The following is a 22,844-nucleotide window of genomic DNA, read 5'->3' as shown; positions in this document are numbered from 1 at the left end:
TTTATAGATTATTTAATACTCAGATTAATAACAAACAAAATGGCTGCTTCGCCTTCTCTGTCAGAAGGAGAGTTCCATCGTATGCAGGTTAGTAATAATTTTTCTTGGTGCAGCTAGATGTAGAAAATAACAAATTTATATTTAGATCTATTGACTTTAAAGAAAAATAAAACAAAATACAATTGAAAGTAATTCGGCATTAAAGTAAAAATAAAACGTTTATTTATAATTTATAGGCCCCCTATTTATATTTAATTTATATTCACTGGCTACTCAAAAAAGTACTCAATCTCATCATCATCAGCTGTAAGTGTAGTGTAGGCTGTAGAGTGTAGGTAGACTAGTGTACTTGTAGATCTAGCTAGTTTATCTAGATCTAGCTAGATCTAGAAATCTAGTAGTTCAGAGTTCTGGTACATCACCATGACTGAAAAAAAGTAAGAAAAGAAGTCGGTAAAAGTAAAAGGTGGTAAAACTCCATTTTAGCGTATTTTATTCCCCGCTTCACGTTCACCTCCAGTTGAGCGTATTTTATTATAAACACAACCGAAACACACAAAAACGTCAGGAAAACACTAGATCTAGATCTACTTATTTTTTTATAAATGTGATTTTTTATTAGAAAAGGTAAAAAAAACAAAAAAGCATTAGACCTAGAACTGTTCCAATAATTTAATATCTTGTGATCGTCAGCGGGAGAAAAATCCTTACACGGTCGCGGGTTCACCGTGAGTTCACATTGACTTTAATTATCAGCATACATCATTGCTCGGGCAATAGCTGTTTGAAATTGTGTTGGCCTCAGTTTTGGGTTCATTGTAAGTTCATAAATGTTTATTTATAGTAGACTCTATCATGCCTGGGAGAAACTTGTAACAATACAAACTTAACCGCCTTGCAATTGTGAGTTACGTTTACGTACTTCACCCATTGCCATGGAAATTCTAACTGACACACGAACATAGCACATTCAATATTCTAAATTTGGATTTTTCTCAAGTTTTGACAAAAGTAAATTATCAAAATCTAAAACAAAACAAAGTATGTCTCTTTGTTTTTTTATTCATTTGTCAAAACAAAAATACAATACAAATAAATAAATCGTGTTTTCCTAATGTTATGGTGTGTTTCGGTTACTATAATAAAATTAAAATACGTTCAACTGGAGGTAAACAAGCAGCGGAGAATAAAATACGCTAAAATGGAGTTTTACCGTAAAAGGCAGTATGAATCTATCCATTTGACTACTCGGAAGAAGATTTTTCTCCCCAACGTCTCCACCTAGTGTCCTAGTCTGCAAAAGATAACTCTGCGCATGCGCAGTGATCTATGGCTAGGGTCAGAATTAGGGATAGGATTAGGGTTGGTGTTAGAGTTCTGCGGTTGTAAACACCGCATGCCCAGTACCATCGAAAACATCGCCGCGATGGAAAGTCGTAGTTTCTCTCCATTGCGCATGCGTATCTTTTTCCGGCTAGCATTGGCCCTATCCATTTTGGTATGTAAAATCTGCTGAGACTAGTAATGTGAAAAAAAGGTGACTCCATTAGGCCTATTAATATTAAATTTTACTAGGCTAATTAGTAATTATTTCACATTTTAAGGAGGATTTATGATGTTTTGTCATAAACAAACAAAAATTTTAATATTTTATGCTCTTAAAACTCCTTAAAAATATCTATAGGTCTATATATATTAATATATAAGGCAAAGTTGTCAATTGCTTTTAGGGGCATTTGCCAGTGGCACGAGCACTTCAAAGTCACTGCAGGGACCTTTGTCCTGTGAATAGAGTGTGTTCTGTGTGTGTGGGGGGGGGGGGGGTACAATGTCTTTGGCCAGCGTGTGAAATGTGGCCTGGTTTTTAAAACTATAGATCTATATTGAAAACAAATTTATCCAGGCTGGTAAATATTGAAACTCCATTATGTCGTATATCATCTTGTTAGCGCGCTTTTATCCTTTGCGCAATATTTGCGCCAATATAGCCTTTGACTCATTTGTTTATTTAAAGATTTAAAGTGACGTAAATTTAGCCAAACTATGCCTGACATAATTAAAACCTACAATTTTTCTGATAATCTGCTAGCTACAACTTATTGAATTAAGGACCACTAACTATGAAACAGAAGCTAAAAATAAACGTCTTGAGCGTGGTGAGTACTCCTGTTTTCTACTGAAATTTGCTGGAGCTTATGTACTTGTACAAGATTGATGTATGAAGTATCACAAATGAAATATAAAACTACCAGTAATTATAATTATTATACACTTCAGCTTTTAAACTTCCCAAAATGTTCTTTAAGTGTTTAAGGGATATGGGAATTCTAATTTTTCCTTGCAGGTATAAGAGCTTCTGATGTTGGTGGGGGGGGGGGGGGGGGGTGAAAAAATGCTTGCATGATTTGTTAGTGCTTTTTACATCTTTTGATAGCTATCCGATGTAAAACAAATAGGTGCATGTTAATGCCCCTAATATTTGTTTGTTATATATTTTGCTATATAATTAGCCACATTTTTTTGATGTATGTTTAAGGCTAATGAATTAATTTTCATAACAGTTTACTTTTATAAATATTTTTACAATGCTTAAATACAAAACAATATCCGTAGTGACACAATAGCTAGAATAATCCCCAAACCATATTTTCCAGCATTGGTTGATGTTTATTAGCTCTACATTTGCCTCAACTGCTTTGATTTAAAATATATACACTCTCTTTTAAAATTGTTTAGAATTATCTGAAGCCAATGACAAAATTGAACAGTTGAATAAAGAGCTTGGAAAAGCTAAACAGGTATTTAACTACTAATAAACTTCTTGACATAATAATTTTTTTATATGTTTGACCAAAAATACTTACATCCTTAAAGTTTTAAAATTATTATCATATTTTACTATATTTTTATTGCCATACTTTTAAAAGAATGTACAAACTTTGTGTATTTTTTATACGAGCGCTAAAGTGTTATTTTTTTCTTCTACTTTACAGGCTATTAGTAAAAGCAAAAAGGCCAAGGTCAGTGTAAATTTCTCCCCTCCAACATGGAAGAAAATATAAACACTAATTAGCATATTCTGTATTAATGAGCAGCTGCAGCACCATGTAACCTTACCCATGTTATCTCTTGGTATATTCCACACAGGATGTGGAAGTCCTCATTCAAGAATCAGACTCCCTGCAGAGGAAACTGCTCAGCCAAGAGGAGGAATTCAGGCTTCAGAACCAGACTCTTATGGCAGAGCTGAGCCTGGTGAGTTTGTGCTTAAACCTTGTTTCAAGTAGCTCTATTGGACATATATAGGCTACATGTATAGGAGCACCATCCAGTGTTTTTCTCATGATGTTGCAAAGGAAAAAACATCTTGCTTCTAATGTTGGTTCTTCTGTCACAGGTGCAGTGTTAAAATATGTATACATACATTCTCATTCACTTGATTTGAATCATGCACCTCATATAATTATAACCTTAGTAATAATTTTTTTGTTTGGGTAGACCTACCTCTTTAAACAGTTGAATCAAAGATATAGTCTTTCTTGTATTAAAACCCTAACCCTGTCTCTAAGTGATAAAGGCAAAAAAACCATCTTAATTTGTAATAAAGTTGATAAATTTTTGTTTTGATCTGCCACATTTAGTTAGTTTCCAGCAATGAAGAGCTCAAAAAAGAACTGGAATGCTTGAAGTCAAGCTCTGCAGCAACAGCCAGTGAGACAGAGTCTTCAAACAATGATGAGATGTGCCGGTTGCAAGCAGAAAATTTGGCACTACAGAAAAACTTGAATGGTTGGTTTTGTTAGCTCTGTCAGGGGACAGGAGATACTTTAGAAACCTTTTATTTTCATAAGATTTTTAATTAAAATTGAATGAAAATGTCAAGATCTTGATTTTTGAAAAAATATCAAAACCCTGTTATTAAATTTGGCAGGAATAATACATAACAAATTTATCTTCTAGTATAGAGCTTGCAAGGACTAGGCAGGTTGTCAAACAAAAACAGTTGTAATGGTGGCCATGATGTGCTAGAGCCTGTGACACAGAGATTTAAAAAAAAAATATTTTAACTCATCAATGTCATCATATCATGATAATGCCTATCATGATTTAAAATTGAAACATTAATATTCTAAAACTTTAGATAAACAATTTAAAACATCTTTATAGAAAAATGTCTACTTTTTAAAAATAATTTTTTTTTTTGGATTCACATGCTTGGGACCATATAAATTAAAAAAAAACCTTGATACTGGAGTAGCTGAAACTATTTTTTAGAATAAATACTCAACATACCAAAATGATTTTTTGTTTTTTGCAAACAATTTCTTTCCATTAGCTGAAAAATTGCCCCCAATTACACCACATGTTAGTTTTTTTCTATTAGTTTGTTTATTTCCCTCTTTCAAATTTTAAAATCTGTCCCTCATTTCAACAGCTCTGCAGGAGAGGTTTGATAAAGAGGTTTTAATCAAAGCTGAAACCCAAGGGGAAGCACCCTCTGAAAATGTGCCTTCCCCAGACAGGTAAGGGCAGACAACTACTTATTTAATTAGCCCTCTTCTCTCCTGAGATGACCACTTCTCCAGTATGGCCAAGCTAAATAATGCAATTTTTATACATGATGCTTAAATAAAAATCCTTAGTATAAATTTCTTTCATTTGACCCAACTGGTGAATTTTTGTTTTCTGTCCAGAGATTACACAGGGGATGAAGGCTGCACAGAAGAAGTAGATGGAGTCAAACGACCAGGTATTGTAATCAGATGGGTTTTTGTTGTAATCTGATAGCATACAGCTATGTTTTCTATACATGGCAGTTCAAATGACATTGAAATCCTAGCTTAAATTTTTTTCATAAATTCCTTAAATTAAAGTGAACTAATTCCCTTTCTTTTCTTACTGTCCTAAAATTGAACTTATGTAATTACCTGATTTCTTTCAGCTTCATCTTCCCCACCCCCTGATTATGGAGAGCTTATCAACAGTAAGTCAAATTTTTTCATAATTGTATGTGTATATAACATCCACATTGCATGACTGATAGCAGGTTTCTTGTTAGATATTGCTTGTTGCAATTTCATCTTCTAGTGAATTTATACTGAATATATTTTCATTCAAATACAATAGTGAATTCATGTTTTCAGTTTTAATTATTGAATTTTTAGCGCAATTTCCATTCTGGAGAATTGTGTTTATTAACCCGTCATTTCTGGATGGATGAATGTATGGATGTGTGTCCGCAGCTTTAAGTCGTATCTCCTCCTCAACGAAGCAATTTCGATGACTAGTTACAAAAACAATTATGTTAAGCAAGTTACGAGGATGAACATAGGCCATAAAAATTCCGGGTTTCTTTCATGGATTTCCCGGAAAAGCCAAAAAACCTCGAAAAAATGCAGTTTTTGGCTCATATCTCGGCAACCAGACCACTTAGCGACTTGAAACATGTACCAATCGATTCCTGCCATAATTTAGAACAATATTGCCGAAGAAAGTTTTCAAAAATATCCTTTCGTTTGGTCACAAAATTTTTTTTTAATTAATTAAAATTTGGACCGAATTAGTAGGCATTTTATGCAACCACACCACACACGTCATCACGTTCAATAGCTGCGCCATCACGTTCAATGGCTGCGACATCACGTTCGGTAGCTAGGCGCGCAATGGTTTTTAGTCATGTTACTCTATTGTAAATAAAACATGTAAAATACTGAAAAAAAAATTAATAAAAAACGTTTTAATAACTAACCAATGGTTTTACTAACCCTGCTCTTGATTTACCCTACGACAGAGCTATTTTTAGATAACATAAGGAAATTGTGCTAAAATTGTCACTAGACTTTTTTAAATTACTTGTTTTCTGATTTCTCCAAAGGGAAACTTAATTGATTAAAAAATTTTTTACTTACAGAACTACGTCTAGAGTTGGACACAGAGCTAGAGGAGAAAAAATTGATCAAATCACAACTGGAACAAAAAAAGGTTTTTGAATATTGTATAACTATCTTGCAAACATTTACAGTATTATAAGTTTATAACATTTACCCAGCTCTGATTGGTACTAACCCAAGTTAGGAAAAGTAAAAGCAGCTGGGCAAAGTGCTGACCATACTGTCCACTCATATGCCAAGATCACAGAAACAGGTGAATTTTACTTCACTTGCCTCAAGAACTATCTGGTTGGAAAAGGGAAAAATATTATATACAAATCAAAAAAAAAATATAAAGAATGAAAATAAATTAGTAACCAATGAATATACTGATTCAAAGAATTGTTTTTTTTTTAATAAAAATGAAAACAATTTTGTGAAATTAAGTATCAAATTTTGACTTATTTTATAATCCCATGTAGAAGAAACGAACTTTTAAATTGTCTATTGAAATAAGATTAGAAGGATTGATCATATAATTGTTCAATTTTTCATACACTGTATTTTAACACTAAATTTCTTTTACAGAAAGAAAGCCAGGAACAGTTATCAGCTCTTCAGGAAGAAATTGAAAAGGTTTGTGGGACTTTAGCAGTAGATTACATTCCAAACAGAGTTTAATACACTGCATACATTAAATACACCCACCTTCTTGATGGTAAGTAGGATAGATGAAGTAGAGTTCATCTGTTTGTATACCACTTTCTTGTACTGACTTTTTGACCCCATTTGCCATATTTCAAATCCTGGTTGATTGCTAATTAATATTTACAAAAAAAAATAAGAAAAGGGGGACATGTTAAACTTCTATTAGCTCAGTATTGCAACCTCTCATGAATATAAAAAACCTTTACTAATTATTTCCATATAAGTTTATTTATGAAGATGCATTGAAATGAAGATTCTACTGTTTATATTTTAAACTGTAAAAAGAGATGTTACATGCACACTTGAAAATGAAAAAATCCACATTTAGTCATAGAGCCACAAGCATGTTGCCAACCACTTTAGCTATAAACTGATTCTGTAATATGTATTCCTTTTATAGAATACATCATTTCTTTATTAATTATATTCTTTTCTTTTTAATATATGCATAAATATATTTATTTTCTTGTAATATTTTCTTAAAATATATTTATTTCAATAAATTTTCTTTGATTCCCTGTGCACCTGTAGGCAAATGAGAAACTGAAGCGTAAACAGGAAAGGTGAGTTCAAGTTTTATTTACCTGATGCTTTTTGTTTTTATGTGATCATTAAGGCTCAACTTATTCTGCCAGTAATGTAATTTCTTGAGCATTTTCACCTCAGCTACCTTCAACTTCATGCAGAGAAAGAACAGTTGTTCAAAGAAATTAGGTAAGTCAGTTTAAAAAAAAATTTAATAAATTGTAATTTAAATTTTTTTTATATAAGTTGTATGGAACTAATTTAGATTTGTTTTGTACTGTGAAGTGCAAAACTTGAAGAGACGCAGGCTGCCAGGGACAGGGATCAGAAGTATTACAAAGACCTGATGGCCAAACAGGCAGCTGAAATTGAGAAAGCCAGGAAGGTAAATTATACTTTTTACAATCATGAATATTTGTCTAACACTGCGTTTACACTTATGACATGTATACTATACTCGTCTAGAAAAAAAACTCCACCATAAGTTAATTTGATCAGATCATGTATAGGGAGATCTACTCGCTTATTGTGAAGTTTTTTTTCTATAGCATATTATACATGTGTAAGTGTAAATGCTGTTAGAGAGTCTGATATTGAAAGTATCTACAGTTTTATGTCATGTCTTTGTACTCAGGAAATAGAACAACACCAAGCACATAAAGACAAGCAGGCAGAGGAGCTAAGGCAACAAATAGCACAGCTGCAGAAGCAGGTAGGAATTATTTCTTACATAGGTGGCGCCACACATTATAACAATGTTGAGAGATGTTCATAGTTTAGTTTAAAATTGTGATACTTCTCTTAAAAAGAATTAAAATATTAAGACAAGTTGTAGGTAATTTTTAAAAAATATTTACATTTCAACAATTGAAAATTAATTCCCCTATTGCTTTCAATGTAACATTTCTGGTTAATTATGTTGTTTTAAAAATGTTAGAATTATGTGAGTTTTTTCAATATTAAAACTATTAAAACGTAGTGTTAATTTATGTAACTATATTGATATATGTGATATAGAAATAATTACAAATATCAACATTTATTTTGTCACTGCTAAAATAGCTGCAAATATTAAATTGGATGTTGACATTTCTGGTCTGGTTATAAATTGCAACATTTATGTTGAATATGAACATTTAGGTTGACACATCTGGCATGGTTGCGACCCACCAGCTGCAGGAACAGAGTGGCAAGTATCTGGCAGAGATCACTGTACTCAGGGACCTACTGGCCAGGACAACTAAAGAGCGTGATGATGTGTACGCTCAGCTACAGGTAACTTTGTCTGATGTATGCTCAACTTAAGGTAACTTAGTTTGCTATGTGCTTGACCTAAGGTAACTTTGCTGTATGCTCAACTACAAGTAAAAAGTAAATTTAAAAAAAAAAAGTTTTTTTTTATAAACTTTGCCGCACTTCTGTTATTATTGTAATGTAAAATATTTTTCTGAGAATAAAATTCTGTCATTAGTCAACAACACCATCAAACACGTAAGCAGGTGGTCAAGGTGGTGGGGGAGATATTTTTTTACTGCTACTGACTCAATGGTTTGAGCTTGTTTAAACCTCCATTGTTTCATTCTAATCTTTACCACCAGTTAAAGCTGATGTCTAGTTATGTGATTTTTAGCTGGAGCTCTTTTGTAATTTGTAAACAGGAAGTCTTGAGATAACAAAAACATTGTTAATTTATTTGTAATAATAGCTACGGAAATAGGTGGACCGTTTCCTCTTTATTGTCCCGCATATAAAAAGTAAAGTAAGAATTCTTCTTCAGACCTAGTGATCCATAGTGAGCCACTCTGTCTCTAGGTTAAGCTTGTAAATAAGTGTACCATAAAACAATGTGTTTACAGGAGAGTCACAGGGTAAATAAGTGTACCATAAAACAATGTGTTTACAGGAGAGTCACAGGGTAAATAAGTGTACCATAAAACAATGTGTTTCCAGGATAGTCACAGGGTAAATAAGTGTACCATAAAACAATGTGTTTACAGGAGAGTCACAGGGTAAATAAGTGTACCATAAAACAATGTGTTTACATGATAGTCACAGGGTAAATAAGTGTACCATAAAACAATGTGTTTACAGGAGAGTCGCAGGGTAAATAAGTGTACCATAAAACAATGTGTTTACAGGAGAGTCACAGGGTAAATAAGTGTACCATAAAACAATGTGTTTACAGGAGAGTGCAGGGTAAATAAGTGTACCATAAAACAATGTGTTTACAGGAGAGTCGCAGGGTAAATAAGTGTACCATAAAACAATGTGTTTCCAGGATAGTCGCAGGGTAAATAAGTGTACCATAAAACAATGTGTTTACAGGAGAGTCGCAGGGTAAATAAGTGTACCATAAAACAATGTGTTTACAGGAGAGTCGCAGGGTAAATAAGTGTACCATAAAACAATGTGTTTACAGGAGAGTCGCAGGGTAGCTGAGGACTCAGTGAGCCAGATGCAGGCAGCTTTAGCAGAGAGAGACACACAGATAACATCTATGCAAGAGATCAGTAAGGTAAGCAGGTTTAAGCTCAGTCCAATTCAATTGTATAGCCCTTGTTTTCTTATATTACTACTAACATGGGCAAAACATTTTTTAAAAAAATGTGTCTTCTCTGAAGACTTGGACCAAGAAATATAGTTAAAGTTTAAAATGACGTCGATACTTAATATGTAAAGAACTGATATTATTCAATTGACAGAGAACTTGAAAAAGTGTATTGCCTTCTGTTTACAGGTGGCAGAGAAAAGGAAATCTTTGCTGGATGAGCTGTCAATCAAGTACCAGGAGGAGTATGATGCTCACAGGGACAACCTGGCAAAGATGGAGGCCAAACATCTTGAGGTGGTGGATGGCTTGAAAGCTGAGATGGCAGATAAATCTGTAGGTTTTTTACTGTTGCATTGGTTCAGTTGTGTGTGGATGAGTATTGTTGATTTGTGTGTAGTTAGGGGTGTGAGGTATGATTCATAGTGTGGGTTAATCATAGCTAGGATTAATTGTTACAACTGATTAGAGCTAGGTTAAGGTTTGAGGTCTATGTACTTAATACTTCAATTAAAAAAAAATTGCCAAGGAGAAACCCCATATAAAAAATATTAACTAATTAAACTAAATATATACTGATTATCATTTTATATCACTAACATGTGTAGTAATAAGAATTTCAAATGTAGTTAATAAACTTTGTTCTGTCTGTTCATTGTGCTGTAAACTATTTCAAATGTAGTTAATAAACTTTGTTCTGTCTGTTCATTGTGCTGTAAACCTAAGATGGGACAGTAATGTTAAAAAAGTTAACTTGATATCTCTGTAGAGGTTTTAAATATATTTGTGTTTATGTCTGCGACAACCAGAGAAAGATGAATGAATTAAGCCGTCAAGTTGCTGTGGTTGAGGAGCTCAATAAAAAAGTTCATGCTCTGGAGGACACCAAAGGCTGGCTGGAGAGGAGACTAACTGAGACGGAGGTTAGAGAAACTTTTTCTTCAATCTACTTTTAATGAAAGATGTATTTTTGTTAGATTGTGTACCTCAGTGAAAGAATAACTTTAGTTGAATGTGGTTTTAATGAAGGAAATATTTAGTAGTTAAATATACTTGTAATGAAAGAAGTTTTTAAAATTCAGGTTTACTTTTAATAAATGACTTTCTGATTTGATCATCTGTTAAGGAAAAAGAAATTTTAAAAATAAAATTTATTTTTAGTGGTTGGCTATATTATAACAATTATAACATCATGACAATGTTGCCAATCACAAATTATAAAGCTCCTGTTAAGCACAAGTTAATTTTACCAAACTATATGCGTCATTGACTCAGTAAGGAGTAAGGATATTGTGACATAAGTTAGTCTTTTCATCCTGACAGTCCATAGGATAAGTGAAGTAAACTTGTTTGTGTGAGCTCAACATATGAATGGATAGTGTGGTCATCACTATGTTAAACCACCTTTACATTCCCTGAACATGAATCAGAGCTGTGTTGATTCAGAGATATGGTATGGACTCAAGCCCGGAATTGAAACTTAAGACTTTCAAGTTAGCAGTCATAAGCTCTACCACTTGAGCATGCTGTCTCATAAGCACAAGTTAATTTGACCATAATTTTTGTGACAAACTCAATATTTAAGGATATTGAGCCCCAGATTGCATCATCTAACACTTAAAAACAGTGAAGTGTCATTGACTTGATCTGTGACAAGTTAGACTAAACTTGGGGTATTTTTTTTTTTAAAGGAGCAGCTAGCATCCACTGTCATCTGTGACTAGTTAGAGTAAACTTGCTGTATTTTTTTTTTAAAGGAGCAGCTAGCATCCACTGTCATCTGTGACTAGTTAGAGTAAACTTGCTGTATTTTTTTTTTAAAGGAGCAGCTAGCATCCACTGTCATCTGTGACTAGTTAGAGTAAACTTGCTGTATTTTTTTTTTAAAGGAGCAGCTAGCATCCACTGTCATCTGTGACTAGTTAGAGTAAACTTGCTGTATTTTTTTTTTAAAGGAGCAGCTAGCATCCACTGTCATCTGTGACTAGTTAGACTAAACTTGGGGAATTTTTTTTTTAAAGGAGCAGCTAGCATCCACTGTCATCTGTGACAAGTTAGACTAAACTTGGGGAATTTTTTTTTTAAAGGAGCAGCTAGCATCCACTGTCATCTGTGACAAGTTAGACTAAACTTGGGGAATTTTTTTTTTAAAGGAGCAGCTAGCATCCGCTGTCATCTGTGACTAGTTAGACTAAACTTGGGGAATTTTTTTTTTAAAGGAGCAGCTAGCATCCACTGTCATCTGTGACAAGTTAGACTAAACTTGGGGAATTTTTTTTTTAAAGGAGCAGCTAGCATCCGCTGTCATCTGTGACTAGTTAGACTAAACTTGGGGAATTTTTTTTTTAAAGGAGCAGCTAGCATCCACTGTCATCTGTGACAAGTTAGACTAAACTTGGGGAATTTTTTTTTTAAAGGAGCAGCTAGCATCCACTGTCATCTGTGACAAGTTAGACTAAACTTGGGGTATTTTTTTTTTTAAAGGAGCAGCTAGCATCCACTGTCATCTGTGACAAGTTAGACTAAACTTGGGGTATTTTTTTTTTTAAAGGAGCAGCTAGCATCCACTGTCATCTGTGACAAGTTAGACTAAACTTGGGGAATTTTTTTTTTAAAGGAGCAGCTAGCATCCACTGTCATCTGTGACAAGTTAGACTAAACTTGGGGTATTTTTTTTTTTAAAGGAGCAGCTAGCATCCACTGTCATCTGTGACAAGTTAGACTAAACTTGGGGTATTTTTTTTTTTAAAGGAGCAGCTAGCATCCACTGTCATCTGTGACAAGTTAGACTAAACTTGGGGTATTTTTTTTTTAAAGGAGCAGCTAGCATCCACTGTCATCTGTGACAAGTTAGACTAAACTTGGGGTATTTTTTTTTTTAAAGGAGCAGCTAGCATCCGCTGTCATCTGTGACAAGTTAGACTAAACTTGGGGTATTTTTTTTTTTAAAGGAGCAGCTAGCATCCGCTGTCATCTGTGACAAGTTAGACTAAACTTGGGGTATTTTTTTTTTTAAAGGAGCAGCTAGCATCCGCTGTCACATCATTTGAGGAGGAGAGGGAGTCCATGAAGAAAGAGAAGCTGTCTGAGATTGAGGCTCTCAACCTCAGGCACCAGGAGGAGATGGGCAGGCTGCAGGAGGAGAGTGGGCGGTGCCTGGCAGAGTGGGCACTGAAGGAGGCATCACTGAACCAGGAGCTGGAGCAGATCAACGCCACCATCAGCCAGCTCAAACAGGTATTTCATGCAGTCAGATAACAGAGCTAAGGCCTTAGTACAGCTGAAACAGGTATTTCATGCAGTAGGATAACAGAGCTAAGGCCTTAGTACAGCTGAAACAGGTATTTCATGCAGTAGGATAACAGAGCTAAGGCCTTAGTATAGCTCAAACAGGTATTTCATGCAGTCAGATAACAGAGCTAAGGCCTTAGTATAGCTCAAACAGGTATTTCATGCAGTCAGATAACAGAGCTAAGGCCTTAGTACAGCTCAAACAGGTATTTCATGCAGTAGGATAACAGAGCTAAGGCCTTAGTACAGCTGAAACAGGTATTTCATGCAGTAGGATAACAGAGCTAAGGCCTTAGTATAGCTCAAACAGGTATTTCATGCAGTCAGATAACAGAGCTAAGGCCTTAGTATAGCTCAAACAGGTATTTCATGGAGTCAGATAACAGAGCTAAGGCCTTAGTACAGCTCAAACAGGTATTTCATGCAGTAGGTTAACAGAGCTAAGGCCTTAGTACAGCTCAAACAGGTATATCATGCAGTCAGATAACAGAGCTAAGGCCTTAGTACAGCTCAAACAGGTATATCATGCAGTCAGACAACAGAGCTAAGGCCTTAGTACAGCTCAAACAGGTATATCATGCAGTCAGACAACAGAGCTAAGGCCTTAGTACAGCTCAAACAGGTATTTCATGCAGTCAGATAACAGAGCTAAGGCCTTAGTATAGCTCAAACAGGTATATCATGCAGTCAGACAACAGAGCTAAGGCCTTAGTACAGCTCAAACAGGTATATCATGCAGTCAGATAACAGAGCTAAGGCCTTAGTACAGCTCAAACAGGTATATCATGCAGTCAGATAACAGAGCTAAGGCCTTAGTACAGCTCAAACAGGTATTTCATGCAGTCAGACAACAGAGCTAAGGCCTTAGTATAGCTCAAACAGGTATATCATGCAGTCAGATAACAGAGCTAAGGCCTTAGTACAGCTCAAACAGGTATATCATGCAGTCAGATAACAGAGCTAAGGCCTTAGTACAGCTCAAACAGGTATTTCATGCAGTCAGACAACAGAGCTAAGGCCTTAATATAGCTCAAACAGGTATATCATGCAGTCAGATAACAGAGCTAAGGCCTTAGTACAAACTTGCAGCATAGGCACATTATATATTCGCTACTTTACTTATTTTTTACATTTTAAAAAACTTTTCAATTATAATTTAAATCATTTTATCAATAATTCAACAGCACATTTTAATTTCTAATTATTTGAAATATAAACAGGCTATGAGTTTGTGACATCATTTTTTTCTTCTTCCTAGAACTAGCTATTCTAACGTTTATGTAATGTAATTGAATTTTTTATTTTAGCAAATAAAGGACAAAGAAGATGACAAGAAATTGCATGAGAAAAAGGGAATGATTGTGGTGGGTATATTTTCTGGAATTTTACAGGAAATTTACACGATATTTACATGTAAATTCACGTGAAATTTCATGAAGCTGGTGATTAAATATTAAAAGTAATTGAACCAGCAGCTATTTTAAATATTTAATTGTTTTTGGTAGATCATATAACTTTTTTAGTTTGTTATAAGGCTTTGGTTCTAATCGGTGTTGAAAATGTTATCATGTAGTTGAAAGATTTGAAGAGACAGCTTCACGCAGAGAGAAAACGAGCAGAGAAGCTTCAACTTAAGCTGCAAGAAGTTTTGTCGGAAGACAGCAATAAACGTGAGTCTACACATTCTTACTTCCCTTAATGTTACACAGTTGCTTCCCTTAGTTGGCACAGTTCCTGTTTTATAGTTCTTTCTAAAGTTATTTTTAGATACCTTAGTTCACACAAAGCTACCAACTTACTGGTGAATAAATGTTTCATTTTAATTTCCCTGCTAGGAAGATTTTCCTAATTATAATGTTATGTTTTAATTAATTTTTTTTTACTTCCCCAGATATGGAAGACTTTTTCCGAACGCCAGACAGTGATCTACAGGAGACAAGGTAGAGGATCTCTTATCTTTGTGTTTGCATCGACCATCTCTTCTATAATATTGTTTAGAGACTTTAGACAATGTGGTTGTTGTTTGATATTACAGTTTTCTTTTAGTTGAGACTTTAGACCAGGGGTCTCCAAACTACGGCCCGCGGGCCGGATGCGGCCCGCGATGTCCTCTCATCCGGCCCGCGGAGATATTTTGTCCACGGAAAAACCGTTTGTTGGTGATGGCTGAGGAACTTTGCCCAGAAAAATTAAAGACATGCCTGGAAGAAACTGGCCCCCGAACTGAAATTTGATAGTTAATGCGGCCCTCGGACTGAAAAGTTTGGAGACCCCTGCTTTAGACAATGTGGTTGTTGTTTGATATTACAGTTTTCTTTTAGTTGAGACTTTAGACAATGAGGTTGTTTGATATTTTAGCTCTCTGTTAGAGACTTAACACAGTTTGTTTATTGTTTGATATTTTAGCTCTCTGTTAGAGACTTAACACAGTTTGTTTATTGTTTGATATTTTAGCTCTCTGTTAGAGACTTAACACAGTTTGTTTATTGTTTGATATTTTAGCTCTCTGTTAGAGACTTAACACAGTTTGTTTATTGTTTGATATTTTAGCTCTCTGTTAGAGACTTAACACAGTTTGTTTATTGTTTGATGTTTTAGCTCTCTGTCATCATGGGGAGCTGGTGCCAGTGGTCTGTGCAGAGACTCTGTGGCTAGTGGGCCGCAGGTGAGTACATGTTTTATTTAGAAACAGACAAGTCACGTTCTTCAAGATTTTCTCTATCAGTCCCAAATAAGTTTCCCATGATTTTGATTCACAATTTAACTGTATCAGTTTGTCTGTATCAGTCCCCTGTAGCTGTTTTGCCATAATTTTAGCCCACATGTTAACTTTACAACTGTATGTCTATCCCGGTCCCCCATATGTTAACTTTAAGAATATTCCAGTCCCCCATATGTTAACTGTATGTCTGTTCCAGTCCCCCATATGTTAATTGTATAATTATTCCAGTCCCCCATATGTTAACTGTATGACCATCTGTTCCACTCCCCCATATGTTAACTGTATGTCAGTGTCCCAGTCCCTCATATGTTAACTGTATGACCATCTATTCCAGTCCCCCATATGTTAACTGTATGTCTGTCTATTCCAGTCCCCCATATGTTAACTGTAAAAGTAAAAAGTTTCCCTTTCAAACCTGACGGTCTATGGGGCAAGTGAAGTAGAGTTCACTTGTTTCTGTGACCTCGGCATATGAAGAGATAGTGTGGTCAGCACTATGCCCAGCCGCCTTTACTTTCCCTAACGTGAGTTAGGTACCCATCAGAGTTGGGTGGACTCAGGGACGGTCTACTGACTTGAACCCGGATTCGAACTCGAGATTAACGGGTTAGCAGCCCAGCTCTCTACCGCTAGACCACTCCGTCCCATATATGTTAACTGTATGACCATCTGTTCCAGTCCCCCATATGTTAACTGAATGTCTATGTTCCAGTCCCCCATATGTTAACTGTATGTCTGTCCCTGTCACCCATATGTTAACTGTATGACCATCTATTCCAGTCCCCCATATGTTAACCCATATTATCCCAAGGTCTCAAATTTTTATAATTTTTTTATATGGTTTAGCTTTTGGGCACTGAATGAAGGAATGACTATGGATTTTTTTTTAAAATCAATACTTTTTTAAATATCGATTTTTTAAAAAACGTCCCATAAATGGGACGCTAGCAACGAACGGCCCCATGTACATTTATTGAAAAATAAAATCATTTATCACGACATATGGCTAATCACGCGAAAATTAAGCTGTATGCTGATTTTGTATTGTTAGACCAATGATTACATTGTTTAGGACAGCTAAAAATAATGATAATGATCAATTGGGTTAGCCATACCATGGTCTAAAATGCAAAATTTTTGTTCAAAAGTCTAGTTTTCTTTCAATCTAGCATCCATCAAAGTGAACAACACTTGGAAATAAGTAAAGCTGTGACTAATACATCTAATTAGATACACATGATCACAAATATTGTTATTATTCGTCGAAACTGTAATATAATTAAATATAAATAATTGATTTTTTGGGGGGCGTACTTGAAATTTTCAGGGGGGGGGGGGGGACTTAAATTTCAGGGGAAGGGTGGACATTGGTAAAAGTATGTTTTGTATATAAATTCCATTTTGTTCTGGGGGCAGAGCCCCCCCCCCCCCTCTCCGAAATGATGCCTGAAAGAAACTCTGCCCTCAGTGAATTTGCAAAAGACGATCCGGTCCAGTCCCAGATGTCATCTAGCCATCTTCTCTTTTGTTACCCTCTCTATCCCCCCCCCCCCACACCCCCACAGGCGTACATTAGGACATCAGACATCTTATTACTATGGCACGGATCCGTCTCTGGGGGCTTGTATTGTGTGTTCATTGCTCTCATCTATGTATGCACTTCACTATGCGTACAGCTCCCAATCTAACATCAGGAAGCTCCTTAAAAAGTTAACAAAGTAAAACTGGTATCGGGAAACTTTGGATGGGAATATTATTGGGGCATGACACTAGTACACAGCTAATTCACATTTCTGCTATATGTAGCTTGAGCTCTTATATGAAGAGAGTTAACCAACCCCCTTGACTGAATCATTTCACCTCAATAGTGGCCATTGTTATTATTCTGGTTTGTTATAATTTTAATATCACGCGCTAGTAAATTTACAGCAATACTAAATTAGTTTGTATTCAATGGTATTAAATACTTCAGTAAGCGTAATTCTGAAAACTTAAAAATAAAATGTAAGTTTTTCAATATTTGCAATTTTTTAATACAATAATATATAAGAAAATATAGCTCAAGGTCATAATTAAATATCTATAAATACTACTTAACACCCTAAAGTCAACAGTTAACAAAGTCAACAATTGTTTCACCATAATTAACCATTTAACATAAATATTTGCATCTGTGTTTCTCGCTAGTGTCCAATAAATGTGACGTTTGTGTAACAATCTGCATAAATATAGGTCAAGGTCATAATTAAATATCTATAAATAGTACTTAACACCCCAAAGTCAGCAGTTAACATAGTCAACAATTGTTTCACCATAAATAACCATTTAACATAAACATTTGCATATGTGTTTCTCGCTAGAGTCAAATAAATGTGACGTTTGTGTAACAATCTACATGGGGCCATTCGTTGCTAGCGTCCCACTTATGGGACGCTTGTTGTACACTTGATATAACGAAGTAGTAAAAAAAAAATTTTATTCTTAAATTTTTATCAGATAGAAATATGGTACTGCTACAAGTTTCAAATGTATTTTGCACTTAAAATGTTAATATTTTAGAAGATATTCATTTTCCTGTGCGCATGTTTTCTTTTTTTCCGCCATTTTGACAAGTCCTGCAAATCTGGCACTATAACATTTTTCTAAATTAATTTTGTTCACAAAACACACACAGATTCAATAGTCTAACCATTTTCAAATACAATGAAACATAATTTGTGTTTTAACTAGTTTTTAATAAATTTTAGCAATTTTTTTTACAAGCGTCCCATAAGTGGGACGCTAGCAGAATATGGGTTAACTGTATGACCATCTATTCCAGTCCCCCATATGTTAACTGTATGACTGTCCCTGTCCCCCATATGTTAACTGTATGACCATCTATTCCAGTCCCCCATATGTTAACTGTATGACCATCTGTTCCAGTCCCCCATATGTTAACTGTATGACCATCTATTCCAGTCCTCCATATGTTAACTGTATGACCATCTATTCCAGTCCCCCATATGTTAACTGAATGTCTATGTTCCAGTCCCCCATATGTTAACTGTATGACCATCTGTCCCTGTCACCCATATGTTAACTGTATGTCTGTCCCTGTCACCCATATGTTAACTGTATGACCATCTGTTCCAGTCCCCCATATGTTAGCTGTAAAAATATTCCAGTCCCCCATATGTTAACTGAATGTCTGTTCCAGTCCCCCATATGTTAACTGTATGACCATCTATTCCAGTCCCCCATATGTTAACTGTATGTCCATCTATTCCAGTCCCCCATATGTTAACTGTATGACCATCTATTCCAGTCCCCCATATGTTAACTGAATGTCTATGTTCCAGTCCCCCATATGTTAACTGTATGTCTGTCCCTGTCACCCATATGTTAACTGTATGACCATCTGTTCCAGTCCCCCATATGTTAACTGTATGACTGAATGTCCCAGTCCCCCATATGTTAACAGTATGACCATCTATCCCAGTCCCCCATATGTTAACTGTATGTCTGTCCCTGTCACCCATATGTTAACTGTATGACCATCTGTTCCAGTCCCCCATATGTTAACTGTATGACTGAATGTCCCAGTCCCCCATATGTTAACAGTATGACCATCTATCCCAGTCCCCCATATGTTAACTGTATGACCATCTACTCCAGTCCCCCATATGTTAACTGTATGACCATCTGTCCCAGTCCCCCATATGTTAGCTGTAAAAATATTCCAGTCCCCCATATGTTAACAGTATGACCATCTATTCCAGTCCCCCATATGTTAACAGTATGACCATCTATTCCAGTCCCCCATATGTTAACTGTATGTCTGTTCCAGTCCCCCATATGTTAACTGTATGACCATCTATTCCAGTCCCCCATATGTTAACTGTATGACCATCTGTTCCAGTCCCCCATATGTTAACTGTATGTCTGTCCCTGTCACCCATATGTTAACTGTATGACCATCTGTCCCAATCCCCCATATGTTAACTGTATGTCTATATTCCAGTCCCCCATATGTTAACTGTATGTCTATATTCCAGTCCCCCATATGTTAACTATATGTCTATTTTCCAGTCCCCCATATCAGGACACAACAGCCACAGTAGTGACACCAGTGTTGGGGATGAGTACAACGACCTCCTTAAGAGGGTGGCGGCCCTACAGCAAGAGAAATGGGCTCTAGAGGAGAAGGTAATCACCATACAAGATTCCAACTGCCCTAATTGCTTATTTGTACAATTCCCTTCCCCCTGTTTAATTTACTATTTTATCTTCCAAGTAATATTAAGAACATGCCTGAACAGCTACAGTTTGGCGTTGAATTAAAATGAAAATTGTAATCGAGATAAATTGTTAGTTTTTGAGTGAACTTCTGTTTCCTGATCCGTAGTTTTATATTCAGAATAAAATTCTATTTACTTTTGTCCTCCATTATTGCCTCAAAAACAGCCATTTGCAGTGACTCCAGTTAAAACTAGTTGTGAAAGGGTTAAATTTTTACTATAATATGTCTATGTATTCCAGGTGAACCACCTAGAGACCAGTAACTCTTGTATGGCTGAAGATATCTTAAAGAAGACATCAATCATAGAGCATTATGTGATGGAGAGCCGCACAGGTAAGGAACAACTCACATCAACCTTATGACTTAATCCTGTCATTTTAAACACAAGGCTGCAATTAACAACATCTTTACTGCTACAGCTTCATCAAATCCATATATTATACCTGAGGGTTATTTAAACATAAAAACAAGCATTAAAAACAGGTGAATGCTAGGTCATGGCTTTATTTCTTTGTGTTTGCATATTGTAGACACTAATAAAAGAACTGTTTATGTGGCATGTTTGATGTCTACAGGACTAACAGATAGATATTTATATATGGTTATATAAAAGCTGGAGAAGAGTATATCTACAGTATGGGGGGATGGTGTGTGTGGGCCTTGTGTGTATTTTTACTTGTGCTTTCCTCTGTTATTGTGGTGAAATAAGTCAGCTTTGATATCAAAACATTTTGGATTTGGGAGCCTGGCAATCTGGGAAGAGGTGGGGGGGGGGGGGTGCAGGAAATGTACGTAGTGGCTGTTGCATAAGGGGTGGGAAGGTGTGTGCTCCTCTCCTGGCACTGTTATTTTAACCATAGCATGTTATAGCAGTGATGGGTGCCTGACTCAACTTAGGGAAAGTATAGGTAGCTGGGCATAGTACTGACCATACTATCCCATCATATGCCCATGTCAAGAAACATGAACTCTACTTCATCTGCATAAAAAGGAATCTTTACTTTTTTTTTTACTTTAAGTCATATCCTGTTTTTCTAAAATTGTATGGACCCTCTGTCAGCTCTAAATATTTGTTACTTTATGTCATAGCAGTATTCTAAAATCGTAACAAACCATTGGTTACAGGACCAAAACCCAGCCACCCACATGAGGAGAAGCTGACCTTGAAGAAAGTGATGGACCTGGTCAATAAAAACAGTGACCACGCCCAGCACGCTCAGGACATGAACAAGAAGCTGCAGAGTATGTTGGAGGAGACGCTCACCAAGAACATGCATCTACAGCAGGTAAGTGGTACGACAGGTGATAATAACATATTAGTGTACGTTTGTCTCAACCATATTAGTGTAGCATTGAAATTACTACTATGTTGTTTATAGCGTATTATTGTAACATTGACATATGCAGGTGATGTTTATTACCTGTAGTTGTAATATTGTTACTGCACAGGTATTACCTACAAGTCTAATAATGACATTCACTTTTAATTCGTTTAATTTTAGGATCTAGAAGTAATGTCCCAAGAGGTGGTGCGACTCAGCAAATTGACCGCACCAGCAGTTCCGGATAATTCCAAACAGTCCAAGCCCAAAGAGGTAGCAGCACCCCCGACAACTTTATCCCTGGCCTCAACTACCGCCGTCCCTGCACCCCCCACAGAACACATTCCCCAGACGAGCAGCGTCACGTCTGAAGACAACTTTGAAATGGTCTCCAGCACAGTCGGCAGTGACGCTGAGTATGACGTCAAAGTCTCAGAGAATCCAGAGTCCAGTTGATGGTTTGTGAGCTAGTGTCTTTATAGTGGCTGGGGTTGAGGCTGATACAGCAGCATTAGACCAGGGTCCAGTTTTAGATAAATATGGCCGCTTGCTATTAAGGCTTGTTGTAAAATGATGACATTGAGAATCAGAAGAAAGAAATTTTATGAAAAATGAAAAAAGTATTAAATAAAATGCATCTAAATAATGATGGTTAGAAAAGTTGACATAATGGAGTTTTTTTATACTTTGATTTCAGAGTTGTACAAAATTTTGTGAACCTTTTTTTTTAGTTATTTGAAATATTACTTGTCACTTTTTTAACTTGAGGTTTTTGGTACTTTTTTTGTTTTTCATACATTTTCTGTCACAGCCGTGTGTCAGTCTTCTGTCACAACCGTGTGTCACAGTTTTCTGTCACAGCCGTGTGTCACAGTTTTCTGTCACAGCCGTGTGTCACAGTTTTCTGTCACAGCCGCGTGTCACAGTTTTCTGTCACAGCCGTGTGTCACAGTTTTCTGTCACAGCCGTGTGTCACAGTTTTCTGTCACAGCCGTGTGTCACAGTTTTCTGTCACAGCCGCGTGTCACATTTTTCTGTCACAGCCGTGTGTCACAGTTTTCTGTCACAGCCGTGTCACAGTTTTCTGTCACTGCTGTGTGTCACAGGGTGTTGTATGGCCACATAATACAAACACCTTCATGTTGAAAACTGTTGTGTGATGGGGGAAGGAACACTAAACAATGGCAGCACACCACACTTTTTCTTACTCTGTAGCTCTCGCAGACCTGGTATTGTAACATGTTGAATGTAAGTGGACCAAATGTTGAATGTCTGGTATTAGACCAGATGTTGATGTCTGGTATTGGACCAGGTGTTGAATGTCTGGTATTGGACCAGATGTTGAATGTCTGGTATTGGACCAGATGTTGAATGTCTGGTATTGGACCAGATGTTGAATGTCTGGTATTGGCCAGATGTTGAATGTCTGGTATTGGGACCAGATGTTGAATGTCTGGTATTGGACCAGATGTTGAATGTCTGGTATTGGACCAGATGTTGAATGTCTGGTAGATGTTGAATGTCTGGTATTGGACCAGATGTTGAATGTCTGGTATTGGACCAGATGTTGAATGTC

At 36.0% G+C, this 22,844-nt stretch overlaps 1 protein-coding gene across 1 annotated transcript; it reads left to right on the top strand.

Moving 5' to 3' along the window:
* Positions 1–20: 20 nt before the first annotated feature.
* LOC131942695 (GRIP1-associated protein 1) lies at positions 21–22,517 on the top strand. The gene is made up of 28 exons (XM_059302604.1): positions 21–87; positions 2,090–2,156; positions 2,737–2,798; positions 2,994–3,020; positions 3,148–3,255; positions 3,642–3,789; positions 4,436–4,523; positions 4,695–4,750; positions 4,943–4,984; positions 5,912–5,982; positions 6,459–6,506; positions 7,110–7,141; positions 7,245–7,292; positions 7,389–7,488; positions 7,738–7,815; positions 8,244–8,378; positions 9,523–9,618; positions 9,841–9,987; positions 10,461–10,574; positions 12,670–12,888; positions 14,250–14,306; positions 14,516–14,612; positions 14,834–14,882; positions 15,541–15,607; positions 19,736–19,852; positions 20,186–20,279; positions 21,072–21,232; positions 21,449–22,517. Exons 1-28 carry the CDS (start codon positions 40–42, stop codon positions 21,722–21,724), a joined length of 2,652 nt encoding a protein of 883 aa, XP_059158587.1. The 5' UTR covers positions 21–39; the 3' UTR covers positions 21,725–22,517.
* The last annotated feature ends 327 nt before the right edge of the window (positions 22,518–22,844 follow it).

This window comes from Physella acuta, unplaced genomic scaffold, assembly GCF_028476545.2.
Source record: "Physella acuta isolate Inbredline_101_S28 unplaced genomic scaffold, ASM2847654v3 ptg000420l, whole genome shotgun sequence".
In the NCBI taxonomy this organism is placed as follows: domain Eukaryota; kingdom Metazoa; phylum Mollusca; class Gastropoda; family Physidae; genus Physella; species Physella acuta.
Note: the sequence above shows the minus strand (reverse complement) of the source record. Positions and strands in the feature narration are given on the sequence as shown.

Coding starts and splice junctions, on each gene's coding strand:
- LOC131942695 (XM_059302604.1), top strand. CDS start 40: ATGGCTGCTTCGCCTTCTCTGTCAGAAGGAGAGTTCCATCGTATGCAG. Junction 4,524..4,694: donor AATGTGCCTTCCCCAGACAG/GTAAGGGCAGAC, acceptor TTTTCTGTCCAG/AGATTACACAGGGGATGAAG. Junction 14,883..15,540: donor AGTGATCTACAGGAGACAAG/GTAGAGGATCTC, acceptor TTGATGTTTTAG/CTCTCTGTCATCATGGGGAG.